This window comes from Pyrus communis, chromosome 12 (assembly GCF_041283825.1).
Source record: "Pyrus communis isolate YQ-2024b chromosome 12, ASM4128382v1, whole genome shotgun sequence".
Classification (NCBI taxonomy): domain Eukaryota; kingdom Viridiplantae; phylum Streptophyta; class Magnoliopsida; order Rosales; family Rosaceae; genus Pyrus; species Pyrus communis.
In genome coordinates, this window is record NC_142576.1 from 4,475,589 (window position 1) to 4,500,720 (window position 25,132).

General features: G+C 38.3%; 4 protein-coding genes across 8 annotated transcripts; 2 read left to right on the forward strand and 2 right to left on the reverse strand.

Annotated features, from left to right (window-relative positions):
- Positions 1 to 817: 817 nt before the first annotated feature.
- LOC137744970 (protein PIN-LIKES 6) lies at positions 818 to 5,071 on the forward strand. Of its 5 annotated transcripts, none has more exons than XM_068484802.2 (11): positions 818 to 1,071; positions 1,261 to 1,905; positions 2,169 to 2,248; positions 2,336 to 2,460; positions 2,609 to 2,724; positions 2,878 to 3,102; positions 3,423 to 3,497; positions 3,610 to 3,710; positions 4,127 to 4,179; positions 4,269 to 4,457; positions 4,546 to 5,071. In XM_068484802.2, exons 2-11 carry the CDS (start codon positions 1,723 to 1,725, stop codon positions 4,665 to 4,667), a joined length of 1,269 nt encoding a protein of 422 aa, XP_068340903.2. In that variant the 5' UTR covers positions 818 to 1,071; positions 1,261 to 1,722; the 3' UTR covers positions 4,668 to 5,071. The 5 variants fall into 5 exon arrangements, with proteins under 5 accessions (XP_068340903.2, XP_068340902.2, XP_088537002.1 ...); XM_068484801.2 differs by having other exon boundaries at positions 946 to 1,071; positions 1,510 to 1,905; XM_088680876.1 differs by having other exon boundaries at positions 946 to 1,067.
- Positions 5,072 to 5,663: 592 nt separating this feature from the next.
- Positions 5,664 to 8,669, reverse strand: LOC137744889 (uncharacterized). Its single transcript, XM_068484699.2, has 2 exons — positions 8,319 to 8,669; positions 5,664 to 7,683 (listed from the first exon to the last, which is right to left on the reverse strand). The coding sequence occupies exon 2, from the start codon at positions 7,675 to 7,677 to the stop codon at positions 5,965 to 5,967; it is 1,713 nt and encodes a 570-aa protein (XP_068340800.2). The 5' UTR covers positions 7,678 to 7,683; positions 8,319 to 8,669; the 3' UTR covers positions 5,664 to 5,964.
- A 3,762-nt stretch (positions 8,670 to 12,431) lies between these two features.
- Positions 12,432 to 15,291, forward strand: LOC137744179 (uncharacterized). Its single transcript, XM_088681430.1, has 7 exons — positions 12,432 to 12,489; positions 12,591 to 12,976; positions 13,234 to 13,392; positions 13,555 to 13,686; positions 13,795 to 13,959; positions 14,147 to 14,311; positions 14,535 to 15,291. The coding sequence occupies exons 2-7, from the start codon at positions 12,776 to 12,778 to the stop codon at positions 15,063 to 15,065; spliced, it is 1,353 nt and encodes a 450-aa protein (XP_088537556.1). The 5' UTR covers positions 12,432 to 12,489; positions 12,591 to 12,775; the 3' UTR covers positions 15,066 to 15,291.
- An 829-nt stretch (positions 15,292 to 16,120) lies between these two features.
- LOC137744926 (uncharacterized) lies at positions 16,121 to 20,738 on the reverse strand. The gene is made up of 9 exons (XM_068484742.2): positions 20,256 to 20,738; positions 19,372 to 20,024; positions 18,944 to 19,020; positions 18,668 to 18,836; positions 18,040 to 18,128; positions 17,648 to 17,812; positions 17,447 to 17,524; positions 16,796 to 16,899; positions 16,121 to 16,500 (listed from the first exon to the last, which is right to left on the reverse strand). Exons 2-9 carry the CDS (start codon positions 20,003 to 20,005, stop codon positions 16,395 to 16,397), a joined length of 1,422 nt encoding a protein of 473 aa, XP_068340843.2. The 5' UTR covers positions 20,006 to 20,024; positions 20,256 to 20,738; the 3' UTR covers positions 16,121 to 16,394.
- Positions 20,739 to 25,132: the final 4,394 nt, after the last annotated feature.

Here is a 25,132-nt window from a genome sequence, read left to right on the forward strand (position 1 = left end):
AAAAAGAGAATCCAAGTCAAATTTTCTGTTTACCACAAAAAAAGCACACAAACAAAACATAACCAAAAATACGAAATCTGAACTACTCCTAAAAAGAAGTCTACATGCAGTTGCGGGGAAGTATCGTAGGTACGGACGTGGTTCTTCACGGTCCGCAGGTGCATGCTTGTTTACTATATGAACATTGAAATTTAAAATAAAAACTAATGAAAAGAGTTTAAAAATTAAAAATTTTAACGACAATGATAAAATAAAAGATAAAATAAAAGGTTGTGATTTTCACACATCCTTAATTACGTTTCCCACATCTCTCTATAGTTTTTAATACTTAATTTGTATTCTACTATTTGATCTTCCATATATACCCCTCCCTATTTAATCTTTCATTAATTGCCATTAAAAAGTAAGAAAGGTACATATGGAAGATTAAATCGTAGAATACAAATTAAGTATTAAAAACTATAAAGAGGTGTGGGAAAAGTAATTAAGGATGTATGAAAATCACAACCCTAAAATAAATAGTACCATGATTGACTGTAAAAATATGATTTTTTTTGTTTAAGTGAACAACACCGAGAGTTTTTCCCCAAATTTAAATTTATATAACGTTGCTAAATAAGATAGTGAGTATCACTATCATATTATTTAATATACAACATTTTAATTTGGGAATTGTTATTGACATTCTAAAAATCTCATTCTACACTTCAAATTTTCTATATTTGAAAAGAAAAAATACACAAAAATGATAGAATGTAATTTTTAAAATACCAATAACGCTTTTCTTTAATTTATAAATTTGGAGTCTTTAACATTACGCGGGTTAATCTCGTCGGCGGGAAGGGTAAGTATGGCAGGGCAAGATTCGGTAATACATGGGAAAATCGAGGGGTAGTTTCGTCAACCAAGCCGCACCATTACAAGAGTCGTTGACGTTAAGAATCCGGATATTAACAAAAAGCTAATATGCAAAATTTTGAGGCGAAAGCGCCAGCTTCAACTACCAGCAAAAAACAGAGAGAGAGAGAGAGAGAGAGAGAGAGAGAGATTGGCACAGCAAGCAAAGAGTAGGTAAACTCAGACAACCCAGATTCGCAGTTTATATTTTGGGTTTTTGTTATGTTTTGTCTTTTATTTTATTTGCAGTGTTTTTTCGATCTCGGATTCCTCATTTCTCCATTTCCTAAGTTGGTTTGTGTTCTGTTTCATTTATTTATTTTTCTTTTATTTTTGGTGTGTTTTCTGTTTCCCGGTTGCTAGAGGGTTTGGTTGCTGCTGCGAATTCTCCGGGGGATCCGTGGCAGCGACCACCTGAGGAGCACGACAATTCTATGTCTTCTAATTTGATTGTGTTTTACGTTAATTCTATGTCGATTCGGAAAATGTTTTTCTTTTCGCGTCCAAGGAGTTATATTTCGACAATGACTAGGATTTTAGCTTGGATTTGAGTTTTAAATTGTGGGTGGTTCCTTATTTATTTGCTTTTGTTTTTGTTTTTGTTGATTGAAGGAGAATTTGCAGAGCAGGACTGGATTTCCCAGAAAAGGAGAGATCTTTGGTCTGGAAATCCCCCCTTTACAATCCCGGATTGTAAATTTAAGGGGTGTTGTTCTGAAGCAAGAATTGAATTGTGCGAAAACCGGTTCGGGTTTTTCATGAGAAGGTGTTTGTGTGAATTGGGATAGATTGAAGAGACTGCAGTAAAAGAAAGTAGGGAAAACCATGGAGAGGGTTTTGATGGCGGTGCATGTGGCGAATCAAGTCGGAGGGGAATCGTTACTTGGGACGATCAAGATCGCGGTGCTTCCCATAGCAAAGGTTTTTACTGTGTGCTCCTTGGGGCTTCTAATGGCTTCCAAGTATGTCAACATCTTCCCAGCCAGTGGAAGAAAACTCTTGAATGGGGTAAGAAGTGCTTTTTCTATCTATCAAAAGCGCTTTTGACTAGGTTTGAAAGAAAACAAAAGTGCTTTTCGGGCGTAGCGCTTGGATTTTTATTTATTTTTATTTTTTAGAAATTCAAAGTCTTTATAATAAAGTACTTGCTAGTGGAAGAACTTATGAGCAGAAGCAGTCTCAAATGAGTCCTAACTAATTTTGCGCTATAAGCCACCTTTTCGTGTATACAGTGTTGCATTGTATAACTGATTCCCAACTATTTTCTGCAGTTGGTCTTCTCGCTCTTGCTTCCATGTTTGATATTTTCTCAGCTTGGACAAGCCATCACCTTACAGAAAATGCTCGAGTGGTAAGAGTTAGTTCTACTGTTTTTTTGTAATCCCGTAGCCAAAATCCCAATGCACTATATTTGAACAAGAAAATTATCTTTTTACAGGTGGTTTATTCCGGTGAATGTCGTGATTGGTAGCACTACAGGCTCCATAATAGGTTATATCGTTGCATCCATTGTCCGACCACCGTACCCCTTCTTCAAGTTTACAATTGTACAAATTGGAATAGGTACGCGTTTTGACACCCCTTCTACCAATAGTTTCAACGAATTAGAAAACCCCTTTCTATACATTTAAATACTGAGTTGTCTATGTAAGCTGCATTTTTGCTGCTTGGCCTTTGTGCATCATGTGTTGGCTTATACCATTGATTGCAGGAAACATCGGGAATGTGCCACTGGTTCTAATTGCGGCTTTATGTAGAGACAAATCAAACCCTTTCGGTGATACGTGTAAAACAGATGGGACTGCCTATATTTCATTTGGCCAGTGGGTAAGTATTTGCATTTCACTTTTTTTTATCACCACTACTTGGATGCTTGAATCCAAGTTGCAGTTATGCAGTGATTCAATACTTCATATTTTCCGGTGCATTAATTTAATCATCTATAAGAAAGTACTCAACATTGTATATTATCCCGGACAGGTTGGTGCAATCATTCTATACACGTATGTATTTCAAATGCTGTCCCCCCCGCCAGAAGGCACCTTTGACATTGAGGAGAAAGATCTCCCAATCAAAAGCCCTCGAAACAGCACGAGCACGACACCTGACCAAATTCCATTGCTTATAAATGGTGAAAATGATGAAGAGCCAACACGTCAAGAAGAGGTTGCAGAAACTAACTCAAATGATTCAGATAAACCTAAGGTGAGAATGAATCTAATCATCCACATCTAATCCTATATGTGTTGTCACAAACATCTTCGTGTCCTAATGCAAAATATATCATTTGAGAAAAAGAGAAAAGGAATACTTTTTATTTTGCTAAGTTGGGAAGTATGTAGTCGGGGCAAAAATTTGATAGCAATGACAGGCAGCTTAATTTTTTGTCGACTTTCATATGTAGATCCATGAATTATAACAGCTTTGGACTTGAAATTTGGGATTTCGCTTTACTTGCCTTATTGTGTTGTAGTTGTCTCTAGTATGTACTATGGTCCTAATTACATGTCATGACTTGCATGCAGATTACAAAGTTCTTCGTATTTATATACGAAAAGTTGAAGCTCAAACAAGTTCTCCAACCACCTATAATAGCTTCTGTAAGTTTGATTTACTTGCCAAATAATTTAGTAACTGTATTTATTAAGGAGTTTTATCAGTTGGATTCTTACGACGAGCATATTCTAACTAGTATGAACAATTTTGCTGCAGATCCTGGCCATGGTACTTGGAGCGATACCATTTTTAAAGAAATTGATCTTTACATCTGATGGTCCACTTTTCTTCTTCACCGATAGCTGCATTATCCTTGGGTATGCTCAGTTGAACCTTTACTAAGTTTTAGCTGATAATATTTGGTGATTGTCTTGACTACACATGCTGTTTAAGAATGCTGCAAGTTCCAGGGTCATTGACATGGATAGATAAACCACGGTTTATTGATGTTGATAGATGAATAAAAGTTAATATAATTCGATAATTCTACTCAAACTATGTCGAGAAATTGCAACTTGAAAAATTGATATTATTTTGGCTTGTATATATATGCAAGATTATGGAAGAGCTTTAGTAGTAATATAGTGGAAACGTTTAACATGTACTATTCCTGCAACCTTTTCTTGTCAAATATGTTTGTGATAGATGCCTATGGAAATAAAACTTACTTTTGTGGATTCCGTTGAATTGCAATCTTTATTTATTATAATCTCACAATGTCTGTGATTTTCAGGGAAGCCATGATTCCGTGCATTCTGTTGGCATTAGGTGGCAACCTTATTGATGGTGAGTTGACATCCCTTCGTCATAAGCATCCACTTAATTGGTTTGAATTTTAGATGAGTATAGTTGTGACATCTCTGTGTTATTTGCAGGTCCGGGAAGTTCAAAACTTGGTCTACGGACAACTGCTGCAATTATATTTGCACGACTACTCTTGGTGCCCCCCGTAGGACTTGGCATTGTAATGTTAGCCGATAAGCTCGGCTTCCTCCCTGCCGATGACAAAATGTTTCGATTTGTCCTGCTGCTCCAGAACACGATGCCTACATCTGTCCTTGCTGGTAACAAATCTCAAGTTATATAGATAGCTCGACTGTGCTTCAAATCGACATCTAAGTTTCGTATTGACAAATCAAACCTTGTCTGCAGGTGCTGTTGCAAATTTAAGAGGCTGCGGAAGAGAGGCAGCAGCTGTCCTGTTCTGGGTGCACATATTCGCCATCTTCTCCATGGCTGGGTGGATCGTCTTGTACCTCAACCTACTCTTCTGATAAAAAACACATGCAAATTGTTGCTGTGGCACTCACCCCTATCTACCTTCTGCCATTGATTATCCGGCAGTCGATGTTAAGAGCCGTAAGAGCATATAGCTGAACTTGGAAATTATTCATTCATGTAGAATACAAGGTGTCAACCTGTTCACGGTAACTAAGCCGGAGGAAGGAGCATCCCGCCCGGCTGTGAATTTTGTTGTGACAGCTGCCCTTTGCGTCCGCTAATTTTTCAGGACCGTAGAAGGGCAGCTGTCGTCTACATTCAGCCTTTTCTATGAGGCCCCAACTGGTTGTAAAGCGGAAGCAGTTATTTAGGAACGGGGGAAATCCTGCCCCTTCTTCCTTACACGTCTGTGACTATAATCCTATATTTTGCTTATCTCATTCTCTTTTCATTCGAATTTTGAAGTTATTTTTTTGTAAAATTTTACAAATTAAGCAACTTAAAAGGCAAAAAAGAGTACAAATAAAAGTAGGTTGAGGTACAAAATGATCCGTTACGGCCATGTAAAATAATGGATCATTTTGTACCTCAACCTACTTTTTTATACAAACGATACTACGCACTAGTGTAATCTAAACTATCGGGGAGAGTATTGGAACTTTGTGGTGGGTGACAACTTTGATGCCCTGCGAAGTGATTTTATTTTTTATATTTCAAGCAAGCAACGTTGGAGAGGGGGAATCGAATGCAAGAATCCTCCTTACTACTTGAGCTACGAATTTTTCTTAACCGTTTAAATTACAAGTTTTGGCGGCGATATTGTAAAACGAGAATTTGGTTGATGTGTGACTTTTGGTAGCTATACTGAATGTAAGTGTGACTGCAATTTGGGTTGTGTATATACGTCATTTATTTTAAGGAAAAATCAGGTGTCAAAAAACCAGCTAAAACTTGGTCTAGTGGTACTTCTCTTCCGATGTGAACAAGATCCCAAGTCTGAATGCCCGTCGTTAATTAATCAAAAAACAGAATGTCGGTAAGTAATCGAATAGAAAAAAACTTGATGTGCTCGTTTATAATCTGATCAAACAAAATCCATATCCAAGGAGAGGTGAAAGGAAAGTTCAACCTGTAGTACATCGAACACTAAACTCACATTTGGTCGTAAAAGGTGAAGAGGTACATTTAAAAAGGGACAAATTTATACACGATTCGACAACAATCCGAAAACCTCACTGAAGGTCTGCTACAGAACGACAGCTACGGGTCAAATAGACAATAGTCCGGACTCGGGAAAGCGGAAACACCAAATTTAGCATAGATATTTACTAACATTTTCAAGAATTCCCCTCAGAAAAGTGACCACCATGGTCGGCTTCTGTTCTCCCTGTGGTGGGGTGAGGCGCCGGTGACATGACTTTGGTGGCGGGCCTGATTGGCAAAGTTCTGGTTTCCTGCCAGTCTTCGTCTTTCCAACAGGGGACTTCCTAACCACAGCACAAGAACAATCCCCACGAGACTGACAATTGGAGCAGCTGCGAGAAAAAACCATCTCCCCCGCCCATTTTCTCCTCTCGAGCCATCAGTGGCTGGTCCTCTATTTTCTGCACTCTGCTCATGCTCTTCATCCTCATCTTCATCAGCTCTGTTGAAAGCACCGGAGGAACTGTCCTCACTTGCATTCTGCTGCCGGACGTTGTGGATCTCCACTCTAGCACTAACGTTCTGTTTCCCCTCTTCGTAGTCTCTGTCATCTGTTGGTAGTTCATATCGACAGAGTGGACAAGTATTCCGTGTACTCAACCATGGCAAAATACAGGAAGAGTGATACAGGTGAGAGCAGGGAAGCTGATTCACTTCAGTACCAATTGGCAATCCATCCTTGCAAATTGCACAGGCTAAGTCATCATGCTTGTCATGTTCCTTACTAATGACAACACGAGGCAGATTATTCACAAGGGACACGGAAGCTGGAGGTGCTCCTCGTCTTAAGCTATCAACCTCAGCAAGATGCTCGAGCAATTCTTCAAAGCCTCTAGCATCAAGATAATCACCAGAATTTCCAACATAAGGCAGCAACTCTGATTCTTCCACGTTAGAAAAGAGGTCATATACTTGATTGGTTCCCCTCATTCTATAACGAATCATACCCTCAGATTCAGGAGAATATATTTGTTGAAGCCAATTGGATGGACCATTACTTCTGTCGGGACTCGAAACTAAAATATTACGAAGCTGACCACCTGGGGTTTCCCTAGATTCAACCATGTTTACTTCAACACCAGCTTCTTCCCATTCATGATCTTCTTCATCCCCCTCATCATCATCGTCCTCAGTGTCATCTGAGTTCCACTGCCTAAGACCGGCATGCATTGGATCAATGTCAGTATCGCTATCATAAGCACTTCCCTCATCTGGTTGAATAACCGTTTCAATATCCAGGAAACCAAGTAGGTCCACAGAAGCATCAGAGTCCCCTCCATAGGCACTAAAAGAATTTGCATCATTCTCACCATGAAATGCCCTGTACCGACCAAAACTGAGATTTGATTCAGTTTCTCCATAGAGAGAATCCACATTTTCGTAACCCTCACTTTCAGTATCCGAGAGTACCCGCCGCCATCTTCTAGACCCACTTGGTGTAGTACGGTTACTTGTGCGCTGCGGTATCCTAGCAGCAGAATCAACATCCACAGGTAGTTCCTCAAGCCCAGCGCCAGGGGATTGGTTTTGCCGCACCAGATTAATCATATGCGAGAATTGTTGCAAAAAAGTATTCTCAAGTGACTCAGAACTGCTGGTCCTAGCTCTTCTTCTCGTAGGCGGCGTCCTCTGATAAGAATCATGTGAGGGGGTACCAGGATCTTCAAGGTACAGAAATTTACAGTCCCCACACATAATTTCAACATCTTCAGTCGCCTCATTCTCGGGCAAAATAGCCCTTTGGCATAGAGCACATGTCACAGGCTGCACAGATTGTTCACTGACCACACCACCATCCTCATGATTTTCGACAGCGGATTGAAGCAACTCTTCCAAGAATCTATGTGAGGGTGCATCCATCCGAAACTGATAAAGACCACAACATCATAAACAAAGAGAAGCAAAGTAAAATCCGAAAACATAGGATGATTACGAGAAAGAAAACACGCAGACCAGTAGCTAGATGATAGCCAAGCAGGCTCGAAAACACAACGAGCTCGAATTTAAATTCCTAACCATTAATCCATCGACCAAAAGAAAAACCAATAATCAAAGTGGACACAAATTATTTGAGAAATTCCCCAACCTCTTAATGATAAAAGGAAAAAAGCCTGAAAATTCGAGGTATTGAAGCTAACATTTTTAATTTAATAGCCTAGAAATCATAAGAAAAACAAATGTTGAGCTGACGGTAATCTCAGACAGCAAACTGTAATTACAATTGAACATGAAACTGGAAACCCATCTTTAAATCAGTGTCAATTTCTTCCTCAACAAAAAGTTCCGGTTTTTCTTGTAAAAACACAATTACCCATCTCGTCATTTGCATCTGAAACCCCAATTTTTTCTACCAAATTCCACACAATGGCAGCAATTTACACAAATTCTATAAAAAAAAATTCGTAAAAAACAATGCCAAAAAGGTAAATTCATACCAGAAAAATCAAATTACAATTGGGGTTAGCAGAAATTTCAAATCTTTTGGGGGTTAGAGTAATTACCAGAGAGACGAAACCCAAAAGCAAAATTACTCCGATCTTTTCAAACCCCCAACAGCTCCGATCATTACACAAAGCTCCGTCTGAGAAATGCAGTGAAATTTCTTAAAAAAAAGCGAGTTTTGGCGAAGACGAAGACCTCTTCAATTCAACTCTCACTCAGTCAGTCGTTGGAGGAACGAAGGCGATGATGAGAGGTTGAAAGAAAAGGCTCGCAAGTCGAATCGAGGGTGTGTGATTGCATGGCGCACGTCGCATGGGATCAGGACCGTCCATCTCTTTTGGTCTTTTCCACCTAACATTCGCATCGAATGATTGAGTACAGGGATCGCCACCGTACTAACAGTAGGGCCTGCGATTCGGCTTTACGGTCGTACCATTTGTCGCCTAGGATGGTCGGTTGGGTTTCTGGGGCCCATTGGGCCATCCCATTTCTATCTTCATTAAAACTGGGTTGTTCACGGGTTACGCTCCTTTTAATTAGGTTTGACATTACATCGTCTTTATCATTACCAATCTCATCTTTATATTATGGTGATATCAAATTAAACGGATCTTAACGGATACCCATTAACAACCTAATAGAATAATTTGACACGTGTAATACCACCCATAACATCAACTGTGCAATAACATGTCATTTAGCTAAACCCATAGGCACTCTAATTTTCTTACAAAAGGGAAAATATTCATATTCTCTTTTTTTGGAAGGATGTCTGAATTCCAAGACATTATTTCTTTCACGCTACTAAAATATAGTTCCATCACTTTTATATTACTTGATTTACACTAACTTAAAAACTTTATGAGCGTGTGAGCGACTCTAAATTGTTATGCGTTGTAGAACCCATAAGAGCAATTTCACCGATTGCCAAACGGCAAGGGCAAGGACTTGTAGCACCCATAACATCAACCGTGCAATAACATGTCATTTAGCTAAACCCATGGGCACTCTAATTTTCTAAAGGGAAAATGTTCATATTCTCATTTCTTTTTAAGGATGTCCGAATCCCAAGACATTATTGCCTTCACGCTACTAAAATATAATTTTTGTTGTAAAAGTTGTGGGAATGAATGCTCACATGTTTTAGCTAAAAGTGAGGAAGACTTGAGAATAATAATGTAATTGTTGTTGTATGATGTTTTTCAAAAAGGCAATCATTTACTTTTTTTTTTTTTTTGTTCTTCACGGATGTGACTCTATATAAAGAGCGTTCTGTATGTGATTACAATGCACAACAAATAAAAGATGTGAAAACAATAATATTTATATCCCTTCCTTCCTCTTATGGGTATCCAAAGTCCTACAGTTGGTGGGAAAGTCCAATGCAATGAAATTCATGCGAATCAAAGAAATGAGATTCAGTTGGATTTTTCGTCCTTGAAAGCTCATCGTACTGGACTTGCAGACAACAGTTGCTCAGTTTCTGGCTTCACAAACACCGGCAACAACTCAAAACCGCTGATATTGAACCAATGGAAGTCGCTCAATCAAGCACAAACCTTATAGTTCTCAGTCAAATTTGTTGGAACCAAGGTTGAGGAACAACGTGGGATTATCTAGTTTTAGCAAAACTAAGAACAAACTGAGTTCATTGCATTCGAGTGGAGATGATAAGCAGACAAAATCTGAGACAACCCAAGTGTCGAAACCCGACCAAGGCAGGCCAGTACTGGCTCAACAGTTCACATTTGATCTTCCACATATTTGAGAGCCCAACTTGGTAGGATAAATTCTTCGGGACAGGATCGATGAATCTTGCAGAAAGGTTCAGGTGCAGATCCGATGATCTTCCCAGCTGACAAAACTGTCAGAGTCAGTACACTGATTTAGCTCTTCAGCTGTAACTTGTGAGAAAGCTAGTTAAATTCTAAAAGTGAAAAGAGATATGAAACTTTCTGTAATTAAATCGATTAATGAATAAATCCCTTTTCTGGCACTATAAATAAAGAGTCACGTTACCATTTAATAACATGGAACGCGGCATGCAGACATGTGCTTCATCAAGTCGGCTAGAGCCATGTGCTCTTCTACACTAAATTCGAATTCTCCTCCCCATTAGTTTCGTTTTTTCAAAAACAATAATAATTCCAAGGTAGGGTTTTTCTCTTCTTTTTTTTCAATACTATATTTTGGTTTAGGATTTAGGGTTCCGGGTTTAATAACACGGCCTGCGTTACGATTAGTGGGATATATAGCATAAGAAGGGTTTGATGCCTACAGAAAAAGAACTGTTTATATAGGTGAAGATTATCAATCTCACCACCAAGTCGACTGTCCTCATCGTATTCATGTTGATGGAGACGGATTGATTACCCCAAGAAAAAGGCAACCGATGATGCCAAAGCTACGAACACGAATTGATTAAGATGGATGATCTCCCAGAGCTTGTGTTGGTTGAAATTCTTTGTCCACTTCCTTGCCCTAAATTGATCTTTCAATATTTTAGGAGTTTGAGACCCTCTTGTTCCACATTGATCAACAGTATTTTTTCACTAGAATTTATATAAGCTTATTCATTTTTCTTAGTAATTAGAACTTGGACCATTTAGAAATGGATTAAAGGCTTGGGTCTTATGGTTGTGTAGATTAGGCTTGAATATAATATAGCCTAAATACAATTAATATTAATTAATCAAGACAAGGGCCTTGGGGCCTTGGAATTTAAAATTAATCAAATTCATTAATTTTAATTTATTAGAAAGAGTTGTGTATCCAAGTGAGAATCATCTTTTCTTCCTCCTTATCTTCCGTACAAAATTTCCAGAGAGTAAACACACAAAGCAATTCGTTAGAGTTCTATAATCCAGTGCAGGTTGTAGAATTAGGTAGTTGTATCCTGGTCGAGCAAACGTTGTAGAACCACAAGCACACGAGTGAGACGGAAATACTGTTCGAAGGACATAGCGTTTGCGCTAGCCTCTACCTTCAATTCATTCAAGTTAGTATCATTTTAATTTTTTGTAATTATTGTGTTATTGCATTCTGTATTGCAAGTATTTTTGAATAATAAAGTATAAGTATTTCGGTTCTGTATTTCTGTTATTTTATTGTTTCTAAATTGTTCTCCAACAAATGCAAGTGTGTGTCAAAGCGTTTGGTGCGGACTCATCTCAGATCCTTACTTTGTTCGTTGCTTTCTCCGAAGCTCGAAACAAGGTTAGGGTGCTCTGCGGAGATTGAAACAAGTGTATTCCCTACGAGGAACCTCTCTTGTCTTAAATTCAAAAGAATTGAAGAAGATGATAGAATATAAATTAACAGAAAGCATATGAAAAGTAAGAAAGTGTGTACAGATAGCACGACAGGGATGGGGTGGCATACCAATACGATTACTTGTGCTTGAAGCAATTAGTTCTTGTATATTGCACAAACATGGCTCACACGTCAAACAGCTGCCAAGGCATCCAGTTGTTGAAAGTCCTTTTTACAACGGGCCACTTCGGAACTTCCAATGCATTCGTGAGTCGTCATTGTCCCACAACAACACATGACAACATGTTTCCCCCTCTAAATTAGTAGGTGAAGTTCTGTGTTCACGAATACATGGCAATCTCATACATTGATATTTCAAATATGAGAATGTACGAGATACCCAAAATCAATGTGGATACACATTTTTTTTATTGAAGTAGGATTCTCTCCTCTCTAAATTCTCCTCCCCTCCCATCTTATTTGAACGGTCGCAATTAATTTTGAAGTAGGATTCTCTTCTCTCTAAATTTCTCTCCCCTCCCGTCCTATTTGGACGGTCGCTATTAAGCCACATCAACAGTCACTATTAAACCACTTCTTTATCTTTATAGAGAGAGAAAGAAAAAAAAATGAAAGTAAGAAAAGAGGGGACTGGACAGGCGGAATTTGAAGAGAAGAGAATCATACTCCAATTTTTTTCATTTCCTTGATTGTTAGTAAACACATAAATGTGTCCACTTCTTATTTCAATTCCCTTACATTTACTATCACATATAGAATAAAAGTATGTGAATCTATTGAAATTCGTAATTAAATATTAAAAAAACCAAGTTAAATTAACTTAGGGCGGTCAATATTATACCTGATTTTTTTTATTTTATTTATAACTTCTCTCGTTTCATATAAGTAAACGTACCATAAGGGTGAATTCAAATAGTCGCGTTTCGAAGTGTGTGTGTTTTATTAGTTAAATGGATGGTACAGAGATAGCTGTGTGCTCATTTTTTTCTGTTTCTGTTTTGTGTGTGTGTGTTTTACGGCTTAACACCGTTCATTCATTTCATGTTTCGGTTTTTTAGTTGCTCTCAGAAGAAAAGGCGGAAGAGTTAGTTACTTACGCCACCCAAAGAAAAAACCAACCGCCTTCTTCCTCGTCCTCCTCCTCCGTCGTTGACACTGCGGGGGTGACGATCGTCGAAAGGGAACTCGTACAAAATCCAGTCAACCTCGTTAACAACTAATACATAAAGCTCCGGCAGCCGAAATGGCGTACAGGAGAAGGCAGGGGATAACAAGGTCGTCAACCTTCAAAGAAGAGATCATTCATCGCCCGCCGGACAACAGTTCTGCACCGAACTCATCTTCCCCTCTGCAGTCTTCGTCGTCCTTCTCCGGTTCTTCGTCTCTCGCGGCTCAGGCGATCCGTGCTTCTGCGCTTTCCGTTGAACGCAACAACCGATCCCAGGTGTTCTTTTGTTCTAACTTATGTGGATCTTTTGGTTAATCTTTTTGAAATTTTAAATTTTGTAATCATTCTCTGTTTTCTGATATGATCTGCTCATCTGGGCTGGTTTTATTTGCATTGAATTGTGATCGCGTATCTGAGTTAGGCCACTTGGTTAGGATAGTACGTCAGAGTTCGAAGCGTTCGATGTAGATAAAAGTAGTCTTATTGAAAGAAAAAAAATGAGGTGATTGTGATCATTGCTATAAATAATGCAGGACTTCTCTGCCTATGACGACGCATCTGCAAAATCCGGGTTTTGGGGTGTTCTGGCTCGGAAAGCGAAGGCCATTCTCGAAGAGGATGGTGAATTCCCACAAGATGATGCGTCTGGAGGATTCATATCACAGCCCTCTGTTGCCTCCGGTGGCACTCAGGTGAACTTCCAACTTGATCTTTGTATGAAATCACAATTACAATCACCTCATGCACCGTTAATTTAGGGTCCGTTTGACAAACATTTTGCATTCAACATGCGTTCTTTTGATTGTTGAGCTTCGTCGCTTGATTTTTTTGGCATCTTTCCCTTTCGGAGACAGTTCCAACAACAACCATATTATCAGTCATATGACAACTCTAGAAGAACGGAAAATCCTGCACTCCGAAAGGGCTTGGATAGAATCACAACTTCCCTTAATCAGCTCGGGGACACGTTTGAGAAGGCTTTCGAGGTACTCAAATTCCTTGCTAGTTATAGATAATGGATGGATGTCAAGTTTAGTACTTTGGGAAACAAGTATGTTCATAGTGTGGCTTGTGCTTTTGTGTTTGGTTTTCAGGAAGGTCGAACGATAGTGGAGAATAAGACAGCCGACATCAAAATGCAAATTAAACGAAAGGGAGACAATCCTGATGCGCAAAATCAAGCTTCTTATCATGGGAACCAGAACAGTTCACCGTTGCAGCCTAAGAACCACGATACTCAACTCAAGGCATCACGCGACGTAAGGTGGCAATTATGTAGTTGTGTGTGACCGGCTTGCGTAATCTTAAGACGAAATGAGTCTTACTTCAGTTGAATTATATGTTGATGAAGTGTTTCGGATGTGATTCTCAGTTTTTCATTTTCGATTTATTTAGACTTGAATTGAGCCAGATGAATGCATAAGTGGTGTTGGTTTTGGGTCGCAGGTTGCAATGGCAACGGCTGCCAAAGCAAAATTACTTCTTCGGGAGCTGAAAACCGTTAAGGCAGATCTGGCTTTTGCGAAGGAACGATGTTCTCAACTAGAAGAAGAAAATAAACGCCTTCGTGAGAATCGTGACAAGGGAAACCACAGAGCAGATGATGACTTGGTAGGTTTCTGGTTTTCTGTTCGGTTTTCATTGTACTGTGTTACCGATCCACAAGTAGAGTAGTAGGACTAACTTCAATTTGGCTAGGACAGTGTGCCCCCATCTGCTCCAAGTTCGAATTCTCCATCCCTTCGTCTAGTTTAAATTAGAATATCGCTCGAGTAGTGCGACTAAATGTAATTTAGAAATGTTTCTGACGTGTATATATATGGGATTGTATCAGATCCGCCTTCAACTGGAGACACTTCTGGCAGAGAAGGCTCGACTAGCGAACGAGAATTCAGTTTATGCACGCGAGAATCGGTTCCTTAGGGAAATTGTTGAATACCACCAGTTGACAATGCAGGATGTTGTGTATTTAGATGATGAAGAAGTCACAGAAGTTAACCCCTTAACCAGCCCCACCGGCGTCTCCAGGATGCTCTCCATTTCCCCGCCTTCATCAGCACCCCCATCCCCGCCTCCAGAGGATTCTTCATCTGCAACCTCACCAGTTACTAAAGAAATATCCCCTATCCTCGCCAAGCCACAAGAAAATAAAGACGTTTTTGCGAATGAGGCCATGCCAAGCTCCGATACCTTAGTTCCCAAGCAAGAACATGCTAAAACACCTTCTTCAGCAGGAGCTGCTACCAAAACACATTATTCTTCAACAGCAGAAGCTGCTACAAAATCGCCGCCTACAGCAGAAGCCGCTACTAAAACGCTCTCCGTAGCAGCAGAAGACACTAAAAGACCACCTGATTCTGCTTAAGCATTCGCTGTTCGTTTTCGTTAAAGATTAAAGATTAGTTTAGCATTTTTTTCCCTTCCTTTTCCTCTTGGAGAGGGGGAGAGGAAGGATAAAGGCGGAAGGGGGCATTCTTCTTTCGCCTGCAATATTATTAATCCGTGGATGTAATACTTTGTTAATTTCTTTGAGGTTGGGTTTATTTCTAGCACCCTGTTTGCCTATTAGCACAAGATCAAGTTGTTTTCCATGTCCTTCATTGTACAACCAAACTACAACCAGCGTGCACGCTATTAGTTCTTGAATAATATCGTCAATTTTGCGGAGTTTATAGCTCAAATGATTTAGACCGTTCACCTATACACCGGTCAGACAATCCTATCAGAATTTCTCCTCGATATGTTATCATACAATTTTTCCTTTGAAGTTAAAATAAAACAACATAATGGCTAGAAACAATGGGCATGGATCACATTCAAATACTACAAATTGCATGATAACATTTTCAGAAGCGATCAAACGCCTCACATTCTAACCTGCCAATCTATTTCCCCCAAAAGGTAGATCAAACGATCTGCCAATACAATATCAAGTAAGAAACGAGAGAAAAGAACACCGGAAGAAGAAACACGACCCGTTTCGGCAGAATCTCAAAGCTCTCGGACCCTTCTTCGACAATGGTCTCCAGTTTCGGAAAACTAGAACATTTCTCACAGGAGATCACCTGCGGTGGTGCAACTTCCACCCAGTTGTGAATGTACCTCCCTCTCTTTGCCATCACCATATCTGGATCAAAATGCCGTCGAGAGTTCTCAAATCAAGAGAAAGAATGCGAACGAGAGAGAGAGAGAGAGAGAGAGATTTCGATTCTGTAATCGAATATGTTACATTCAGATGGATCAAGGTTGGAGAGGGGTGCTGGTGAGCCATCCTATACATACATTTTAGAGAGGGAAAGTTCTAAAGAAAGAGGAGCAAAAATAGGTGGTCGAAAGTTAGCTTTGCCTCACAATTGGCGGACGACGTGAAGCCATGTCAGCAAATATGTTCGACAAAGTCTAAGGGGAGGAAGGAAAGTATGATCCACGGCAAATAAACATGTATACATGGTGTGTTATCAAAATAACTTCTCTGTTGCTTAAATCGGAGCATTACATACATTTGACCTTTTCTCGATACAACGTATAATTTTTTTGCGGGGGCAAACCCGTTAACAAGGCGGAGCAAAAATGACAAATCGAATATACCAGTGTATGGTTATGGATCTGGATTTGGGAGATGGCTGCTTTGGATATGAATTGGAACTCCAAAACAGAAAAACTCCTCTGTTTTTTTTCTTTACAGTGGACGGCTTTAGAACAGCTGGAAATACAAACTCGTTGATCCATCGCCGAATGATCTTAGATCTGCAGATTTTACCAGAGCTCTGCACAACGGACATGTCCGTTCCCTCTCAAACCTGAAAAAAGAAAAAATGAGTCTGTCAGCAGCCAAAACGGGTACCATAAGCAAAGTGAAGGAATGGCTGTCTGTTAATTCTGTGGGGATTACTCGGATATTATCCCATTCCATGGAAATTGGAACAAATTTTAACTGGTAAATCATTGAAAACAAGCAATCGACAATCTACCTTGTTTCTCAAAGATGTTAAACTTGCAATGCAGGATAACTGGTAGCGTAGGAATTGTTTTTTCAACAGGTAACTAGGAAATTAGCACAAAGAGTTATTGAATGCATAATAAAAGTAAACTAACCACTCTGATACGCAGTCCTCGCAAAAGATGTGTTTACATCGAAGTAGGATAGGAGCATGCATCTTCTCTTGGCAAATAGCACATAGATCGCCTGCTGCATTGACCTGCATCAAACAACTGACAACTTAGAATGCACGAACCACAAACTCTCCCATGAAAGTTTCATAACTACCAAAATGAAACACATAGAACCTTGAAACCCCAAGGCAAAAAAGTTATGTTCAGATTTTTTTTTTCTTAAGACAAATCTAACAAACTCTTAGCTGACAATAGTAAAAGAACCTAAATACAGTGAAGTTCCAAAATAGAGGAGTAGTTCGCTCAACTTCAAGTATTCCATTCAGCTGGTTTAAAGACGTTTAGATTGTATTAATAATCTAACAACTGCTGACAATATAAAAAAAAGAAGCCCTCGATGCTCATATCCTAACAAAGAGGACTTGCAAAGGACTAAGCTCATCAGTCAGATGTTGCTTATATTCTGGATGTGCTACACAAAGATCCACACTTGCCAACAAAGACAAGCATAGAACGATTGAGTACATGAGCACATAATTTTGTTACATATTTGGGAAGAAACTGGTATCCTACTAACTTCCATGTAATTTGGACCTATACAGTTCAATTGCATGACAAATTATGGTGGTTTACCTGTTCTGAAGTTGCATATGCCCCATAGTGCACCTCTTTTCGTGACAATGCCTTCAGTGCAGCAAAGAAGGATTGCACCTAACCACAACGAACAAGGGAGAGGCATAAACAGTAATGACAAGTGAGAAACAACTCTTCTGGAAGGTTTTCTTAATGAAGAGGTCAGAAAACCTGAGAGATATCAGGAGCACAAACTATTACCTTCTCGACAACAGATGTGAGCTTGAAAGTCAAATATAACCCTGTCATTAATGACGAAAAGAGACTCCCATATTCTTTGTTCAAGAAGAACCGGTACCACACTGGTGTTGGCAACAAGGCCCGGTACAAGAGCAGTAGATACTCAACCAGTGTAAGCATTTGACCCTATAAAAGAGGACTTCAGTCAAGACTCAAGAGATTATGGTGAAAACAGAAGGGATAAAACCATCAATTTTATGAACATATCCCTTCATTTTTGTTCTAGAAATCAAATGAAGATGAGAGGTAATTAAAACAGCCATAAGCTCTCTTGAGCCAGCTCCTAACTTATTCTTTTCCAAAAGAAAATAATATACCCGAATCTAGTTTTGCTTAACTACTTATTAACTCACCTGCTTACGATAGTTTCTGCCTCTACTGTTTTTGTAGTACATTAATATAGAACACTTCAGCACCATTGCTGCCTGACGGACCAAGGTGTCTGAAAATAACCAATGTGAAGTAAGCATCACAAGGGCTCTAAAATTAACTAACATAAATTTTCCATACGAAATTTACAGAGAAATAGGAATGAAGATGCATCTGATAACAATAACAATAAAAGTATTCTATCTGAACCCTTGATAAAGAAACACGTGTGGAGCAGTTTTTTCTTTTTTGTCTGAGATGTGCAGAGCGTTCAAAATATGATTTCAGTATAATCAAGCATCAGTACACAAAAGGCAAACAAAATTCAAGGTAAAAGTAAATTTCAGTGTTCCGTCTTTCATATTGATAAAAGGTATCTGCGACAACCGAAAGCTAAAAAAAATATTTGTAATTGCACACCAAAAAAAGTTTCACACTGTACATAAAAACAACCATTTCTGAAGAGTAGATCATCCTTTGTCGAAGAGGTTTGAAATATAGAGATGAACTAAATGATAACTCATCATTGTTATCATAAGAACACTGCCGCAGAATGCAAGTTTTTTAGAAAGAGAACTGCCACGATAACAAGTTGGGAGGAGCGATTATTACCATTCACCATGATGATGAAAACAGCATGCCAGAAGGGTGGTATAACTTTAGGAGGAAGCATAATTAATGGGTACAAAAGATCGTCATTCTGGAACCACCAGTAAACACCAACCACATGCAATGCGAATGCAAGGGAGATGCCCATTAGAACCGTGATTTTCCTCTCTCCCTGCAGCCACCAACCATGTCTATTCTTAACAAACAAAAAATGACCATGCAAAACACAAGAGCATCTGCTGAAAGTTGGAAAAATAAATAAATTCATATTACGAATACCTTCAAAGCTGTCTGTTTCCTTAATATATCATTTGACTTGAACATAACAGCAGCAATCCAAATTGTAACAAAGAAACCTGTAATGATTGCAAAATGAAAAGTGGTCACTAATTTAAAAGGAAGGGAGAAAGGGCCTACAAAGGTGAACTTTTTAATTGCCATAGTTCATTGCAACTAATAACCATTAGTGTACAAATGCAAGCATGTGCATTTAATTCAAAAGAAAGAAATCAACTCTTTTTAGGATCTCAAATATATACCAATCTTGAAAAGGTTATTACTTATGAATCAGAATGCAAACCAGGACAGCATGGAATTGACAATTCCCAAGAGTGTCATCAACCCAATTATCACCATGAGTAAACATTTATCCTTTACAATAGAAAAGCACAATCGACACACACATAATACGTTGGCAGGACACTGACCTTGCAAATGCTGGCGGATGAAGACCACCAATAGAAGCAAGGAAAAGGGCAGGACTTGTTCAATACCCCTAGCAGCCTGCTGAATGTCATATCTCTGATAAGAAGAATCCCTGCCATTAGCCCCAGTTCCATCACCTCCTTCTCCATCAGCAGTTCCATTTAACAATTGGGGACTGCCCTCTCCCGTAGTACGATCTGTTCTGCCATCTGTCTGACCCACATCCTCCGTTCCCAATGCTACAGAAGCCACCCCAGCCATTGGTGGTGCAGAAACATCATTTGGCGGTACAGTAACTTCCCTCAGCCGTCCAGATACTATCCCAGGTCCATCCCTATCATGCTCCTGTTCCCCTGCACCAATTATCCTAATAGAAACCTCCCCATCATTGCTTGTCGTTGGTAATTGGTCTAGCTGACTATGATGGTGATCCCGGAACGCAGCAGCGCTACGCCCGTTAATCAAAGACTCAGCTTCTTGGTGATTAGAGCGGCCGCGGAGAATACCTGAGTACTCCAATAAGGTAGAAATTGGCGCCCGAATGATATTGGAAGCCGATAACACCCCATATCTCCTATTACTACTGCTTCCCGGAGAAGCTCTAAACGAGTCAAGATTGCCACCCGACCCTTCCATTTGCCTAATTGCCCTAACCCTAATCACAGCCATATCACACAATATTAAATACTAAACAAAGCAACAACAAACCCCCAATTCGTGCAAATATTAAAACAACACGAATCATTTCTTCCGTGTAAAACAAGAAACCCCAATAGAAAACAAGACGTGTTTATAAGCATTAACTCCAAAGAAAACTTGACGAACGCGAAACGAAGAAATTGGATAGAAAGAGAGCGAGAGAGGGAGAGAGGGAGAGCGAGCTAACCTGCGTAAGCGAACCGGCGATGGGGTTGTCAGGGGAGAGAGATAGCATCGAACAAGCCCGAACCCTAAATCGAATCCAATGGCGGAGGGAAGTTCATCTGCGGCGGTGCCAAAGGCGGAATTTTGGGGATTGGGCGGAGGCGATCGATGGTTAGAGGAAATTGAGAAATGGGTAGAGGGGAGGAGGCTAGGGTTTGGGGCAGAGAAATGCAGATTAGGATTGGGTGTGTGGTCCTTGGTGGAAATTGGAAATGGAGATTGGTGGATTTTTTGTTGTTTGTGTGTGTATTTTGTGTTTTGTGTTTCCCTTTCTCGCTCGAGGAGGAAGAGCGCGAGAAGAGAGAAAGTGGCCAATCACCCAAAAAGCAATGCAGAGCTCCAAAAGAATGAAATCAACACTCTTTGTCTCTCTCTCTTGCTCTTTTTTTCTTTTTAAATTTTGTCTTTTTGGTTGACTAATGTCAATTGCGATAAACACGGTTCTATGTACCATGTATCATAATATGATTAATTATAAGTTTGAAAAAATAAATTCAAAATTATCTGACATTTAATATATTAGGCCGTGTTATCACATACCAAAACCAAAAGAGCTTGTGGTGATGAACCATTGTACCATTACTGAAAATATTTTCTCTAAATTACCATTTTAAGATGTCAATACCCTGCGATCTAGACTTTAGTAGTATTGTACAATAGAAAACGGTAAGTTTGACTCACGCCGTGAATGACGAGTTTGATATCTAAATTATAAATAACTCATTATGAGCATAAATTTCTCACTCATGGTAAAATATCCTTCCAACAAAAACAAAACAAAAAGAGTAGAATATCATTGCATAACAACAACAAAAATCATCATTAAAGGTCACATTTGCTAAAAATTTAATTAAACAGTATATTGTTGGTTATTATATATTAAATAAATAAAAGGTTCATCATAAAAATCTTAATTGTCACCAAACTTGTCCATTTGTTTGGTACGTGTGCATGACGAGATGATCTTTGTTTATTTTTTAAGATAAATGTAACTTAAAATATGAACAATTCTAATTATAACATGTGCACCATTAATTTATTAACAAAAACAAGTAATTTGTTCGAGATTACAAAATATTTTCAATATTATATTCGAGTCAATCAAGATTTTTTTAATTTAAAGGAAAGGTCAATTGCGGAAAATTCTAACAAGTGATATTGATCCTAGTTTCATTAATCTACGCTAGAAAATAAAATGATCACGCATCTATGCTAAAATATGAAATTATGTATCGATTGGAATTAAATTTCCTACTATTTTACTCTTTGTCGTATTTGGTTTCAATCGATCACATAGTTTTTGCCGTGACATGTATGGTCATCATCATCCCATCATGTGTGGAAGTCAGACTTGTGGCTAAGGGAGACTGAAATGCCTCTATGAGTTTTTCCGGCACCTGGAAGGGATGGATAACAGTGGCTTACCACCAATTGTCCCCCTTTAAAAAAAAAAAAAAAAGAAGGGAAACTTAATATAGATCCAATTTTTTGAGCCAATAGTAGGAATAGTCCAATTTATTAAAATAAGTCAATTTCCTTAAATCTTATTATTTTATTATCGATAATTATCTCCTCAATGATAAGATTTATTATAAAAATCAAATTTTTTCCTAATTATCTCTTTGATTATTATTATTATTATTATTATTTGTTCTTTCTTGTTCTTTATCCCGTTTTAAACCCCATTTATAGATTTTTTTTATTTTTTATAATCAACCTATATCACAGGTTAATTATATTTAGTTACCTATATGACAAATTCTTTTTTATAATCAAGTAAGATTCATGTGTCTTACTTGTAGATATATAATGTTTTTTCTACCTTTCAGTTAGGTTTCATATCTTACTTATAGATATGATATACATTCATATATTTGTTACTTGAGTTAGGGTATAATGATTTGCAGATAAATTTATATCTATATATATATTTTTTGGTTATAAGATATTAATTATATTTTTTGGAGTTGAAAATGCATAATATTAGAAGATTTTAATTGCTTTTTAATATTTTTAAAAAATATAAAATGAGCATTAAAAAGAATACATATAATTAGGTAATTGGATTCACTCCTAAAAACCATCTATGTTTGTGGACCTGGATATAAAAGCCCCAAAAATAAAATACATGCATACATACATACATGATCATCATCATGATGCCATCATGGGTTTGTTTCCGGCCGAATGCATGGATGTGAGTTTGGGTGCGAGTGTACATGGGCCTCACTCAATTTTGCAAAAGCCCAATAACACGTAGTCATACTTTAGAGCTCCCAAAGAACGAGTTGTGAATTCCACATGTGTTTCCAAACAGTGGCGCAAGCAAACACTACCTCGACTGCGGTAGGTTTCTATAGTATTAGCTACCTCAACTGCAACTCTGACCAGGTCGCATGCGACGGGTTGGTACGATCTCTCACCATGTGTTCAACATACACCAACGTTAATGGAAGTTAATGTCCGGTTGTTTTCCAAAACTGATAATCTACCTTTTAAAGTCCGTTACATCTCGCTTGACTTACATCGATAGAAATTGAATATAATAGCATTAATCTTAAAGTAACAGTTGGGAGAATTTGACACTTCTTAGCAAGTTTAATGACTTAATTTTCTAAAAAAACAAAAGTATATATAGAGATTTAGTTTTCACTTAAGTAATAATTTAAGTATCGAATCGGCACGTAACTAAAAAATACTTCATCGGTTGTTTGCCAGAATTCCCTTATTGGATGTCCAAATAAATGAAATGGACACTTTGGCCCCCAAATTCAGAGAAATTTTGCAGTGTGTTTAGAATCATGTTCAATACACCAAATGTCACAATATAAGTGATTGGATATTTTAAAAAAAAAAATTCAACCAATTGTGTTACGATAATTAGTTAACTGAGTCGTATTGTTAGGTTAAGCCCACACCCCCTCGTATTCCTGATCCACTAAAAAATTTCTCCCAAATTCATTAGTGCAACAAACAAAAAAGTGGCCTTTTCTTTCTTTCAATATCACATTCACACACATGTTTCTGTGTATTGTTGGTAGCCGCAAGACGACGTCGGGGCATCACGAGGAGCTACCCACTGTCGGCTCCTAGTACCCAGTAGCATGCGGTGGTCCCTCCGTAATTTGTCCATTAGAACCTTCTAAATTTGCCTCTTCGTTCACAATCACGTAGGGGCTATTTTGTCAATTCCGATTTCCGCGGTTGCTTTACATCCCACTGGCTCCTTCTGTGGGTCATCACGTGCGTGCGCTGCGTACTTTAGCATTTGGTTGACTGTGGGAGTGGGGGCCCACTTTTCATCATTACGGAAAGAAGTCAGATCATCTGAGCTGGCTCCGTTACAATAGAAGAATCCCACAAACCATATATAGAATTGTTTTCGCATTTTTTGGAAGAAAACTTATTTTTTAATTTTAATTCTTTTATTATTAAATTTAGGACGTGTTTACGTATCTGTAAAAATCTAGAATTAAATTATGATTACAGAGCATTTCGGTGTTTACTAAATATTGAGAAATCAAAAAAGTAGTAGGACTCACACAAATTTTGGAATTCAATTCCTTGTATTGGTGGAATTGAATTTTTTAGATATAGGTGGTAATCCAATTTCTGATTTCTTGGGCAATCGGAATGACACTTTTGTTTCCTTTATGCCATCACTTACTTTTTTTATTTTCAAGACTATCCTTTATAAACTCATTAACCCTAGTTTAATTATCCACAACTCCTTACTTTTTTTATTTCCATGTTCATTCACATTATGCACAACTCCATGCATATGCTGAAGAAAATAAACTACAACTTGAGCAAGAAAATTTAAATATTAAAGTAAATACTTAAATTTTAAAAATAAATAAACAAAAGCATTTTAGTATGTCTATGAAATAAAAAAGCAATTTAATTTTTTTCTTACTATTATATATTATGAAATTTTATTAAAAAAAAGTATATAAAATATTTGATCTCTCAATCCAAGGTATATGAAATTTTAAGAACATAAGCCATGTGTGATTTAACCAAGACAAGTCACAAGCAACTAAAACAAAGCGTCAAATCCGCATACTAAAGGGGCACTCGAAAAAAAGATTAGCACGAGATTCAAACCTACTCCCGCTGAAGGAGCAAGAAGGATTGACATGAATAGCAAAAGCCTTAACCTGATCAATATAAGATAATATACCCTCAATAGCTAGCCATAACACGAAGCTAGCTCCAGGCATGGTGCCAAATCAAACTAGATCAAGCCACCCAAGGACCCGAAGGTCGGAGTTGATTGCCTCACCTCAGACTAAGAGGGCCATAGGGGGATAGTTGACATGCCAAAAAAATGTAACTTGGTTAGTACTTCCATAACAATGACAAAAAGACAAGGGGAATAGAGGATATCCTTGTCTTAGCCCCATTTTACCCAGAAAAAATTTCGCTAGCTCGCCGTTAACTGAAGCTGAAAACTTAGAACTAGTCACACAACAGCGGATTCAATTAATCATAGGAGTTGGAAGTCTGAACAATGCCAGAGCGTGTAAAAGAAATTCTCAATCCAAGGTATCATAAGCTTGCGTAATGTCTAATTGTAAGGCACATCTAAGAGGACCATTATTTCTATGGTAATTTTTCAGAAGCACCTACAAAAGCATAATATTGTCTCTAATTCAACTATCCGCGGCGAAAGCAGATTGAGAGCTAGTTTGGTATTGCTGTGATTTGAAAAAAAAAAATTGCTTCTGTTGTGTTGTGAGAATAAACTCATTTTTGATGATTCACGTTTTTAGTTTTTTTTTTTAACTAAAACTGTGAAAATGAGCTATTTTTAAGTGTTTATCAAACATTTTTTTG

Bases quoted from the DNA above. Each gene is read 5' to 3' on its own strand.
- LOC137744926 (XM_068484742.2), bottom strand. From the start codon at position 20,005: ATGGAAGGGTCGGGTGGCAATCTTGACTCGTTTAGAGCTTCTCCGGGA. The intron at 19,021-19,371 runs GTCAGTGTCCTG...CAATCATTACAG, and splicing joins CATCCGCCAGCATTTGCAAG to GTTTCTTTGTTACAATTTGG. The intron at 17,813-18,039 runs GTGAGTTAATAA...CCTCTTTTATAG, and splicing joins GCAGAAACTATCGTAAGCAG to GGTCAAATGCTTACACTGGT.
- LOC137744889 (XM_068484699.2), bottom strand. From the start codon at position 7,677: ATGGATGCACCCTCACATAGATTCTTGGAAGAGTTGCTTCAATCCGCT.
- LOC137744970 (XM_068484802.2), top strand. From the start codon at position 1,723: ATGGAGAGGGTTTTGATGGCGGTGCATGTGGCGAATCAAGTCGGAGGG. The intron at 2,461-2,608 runs GTACGCGTTTTG...CATTGATTGCAG, and splicing joins AATTGTACAAATTGGAATAG to GAAACATCGGGAATGTGCCA. The intron at 3,711-4,126 runs GTATGCTCAGTT...TGTGATTTTCAG, and splicing joins GATAGCTGCATTATCCTTGG to GGAAGCCATGATTCCGTGCA.
- LOC137744179 (XM_088681430.1), top strand. From the start codon at position 12,776: ATGGCGTACAGGAGAAGGCAGGGGATAACAAGGTCGTCAACCTTCAAA. The intron at 12,977-13,233 runs GTGTTCTTTTGT...TAAATAATGCAG, and splicing joins AACGCAACAACCGATCCCAG to GACTTCTCTGCCTATGACGA. The intron at 13,960-14,146 runs GTAAGGTGGCAA...TTTGGGTCGCAG, and splicing joins AACTCAAGGCATCACGCGAC to GTTGCAATGGCAACGGCTGC.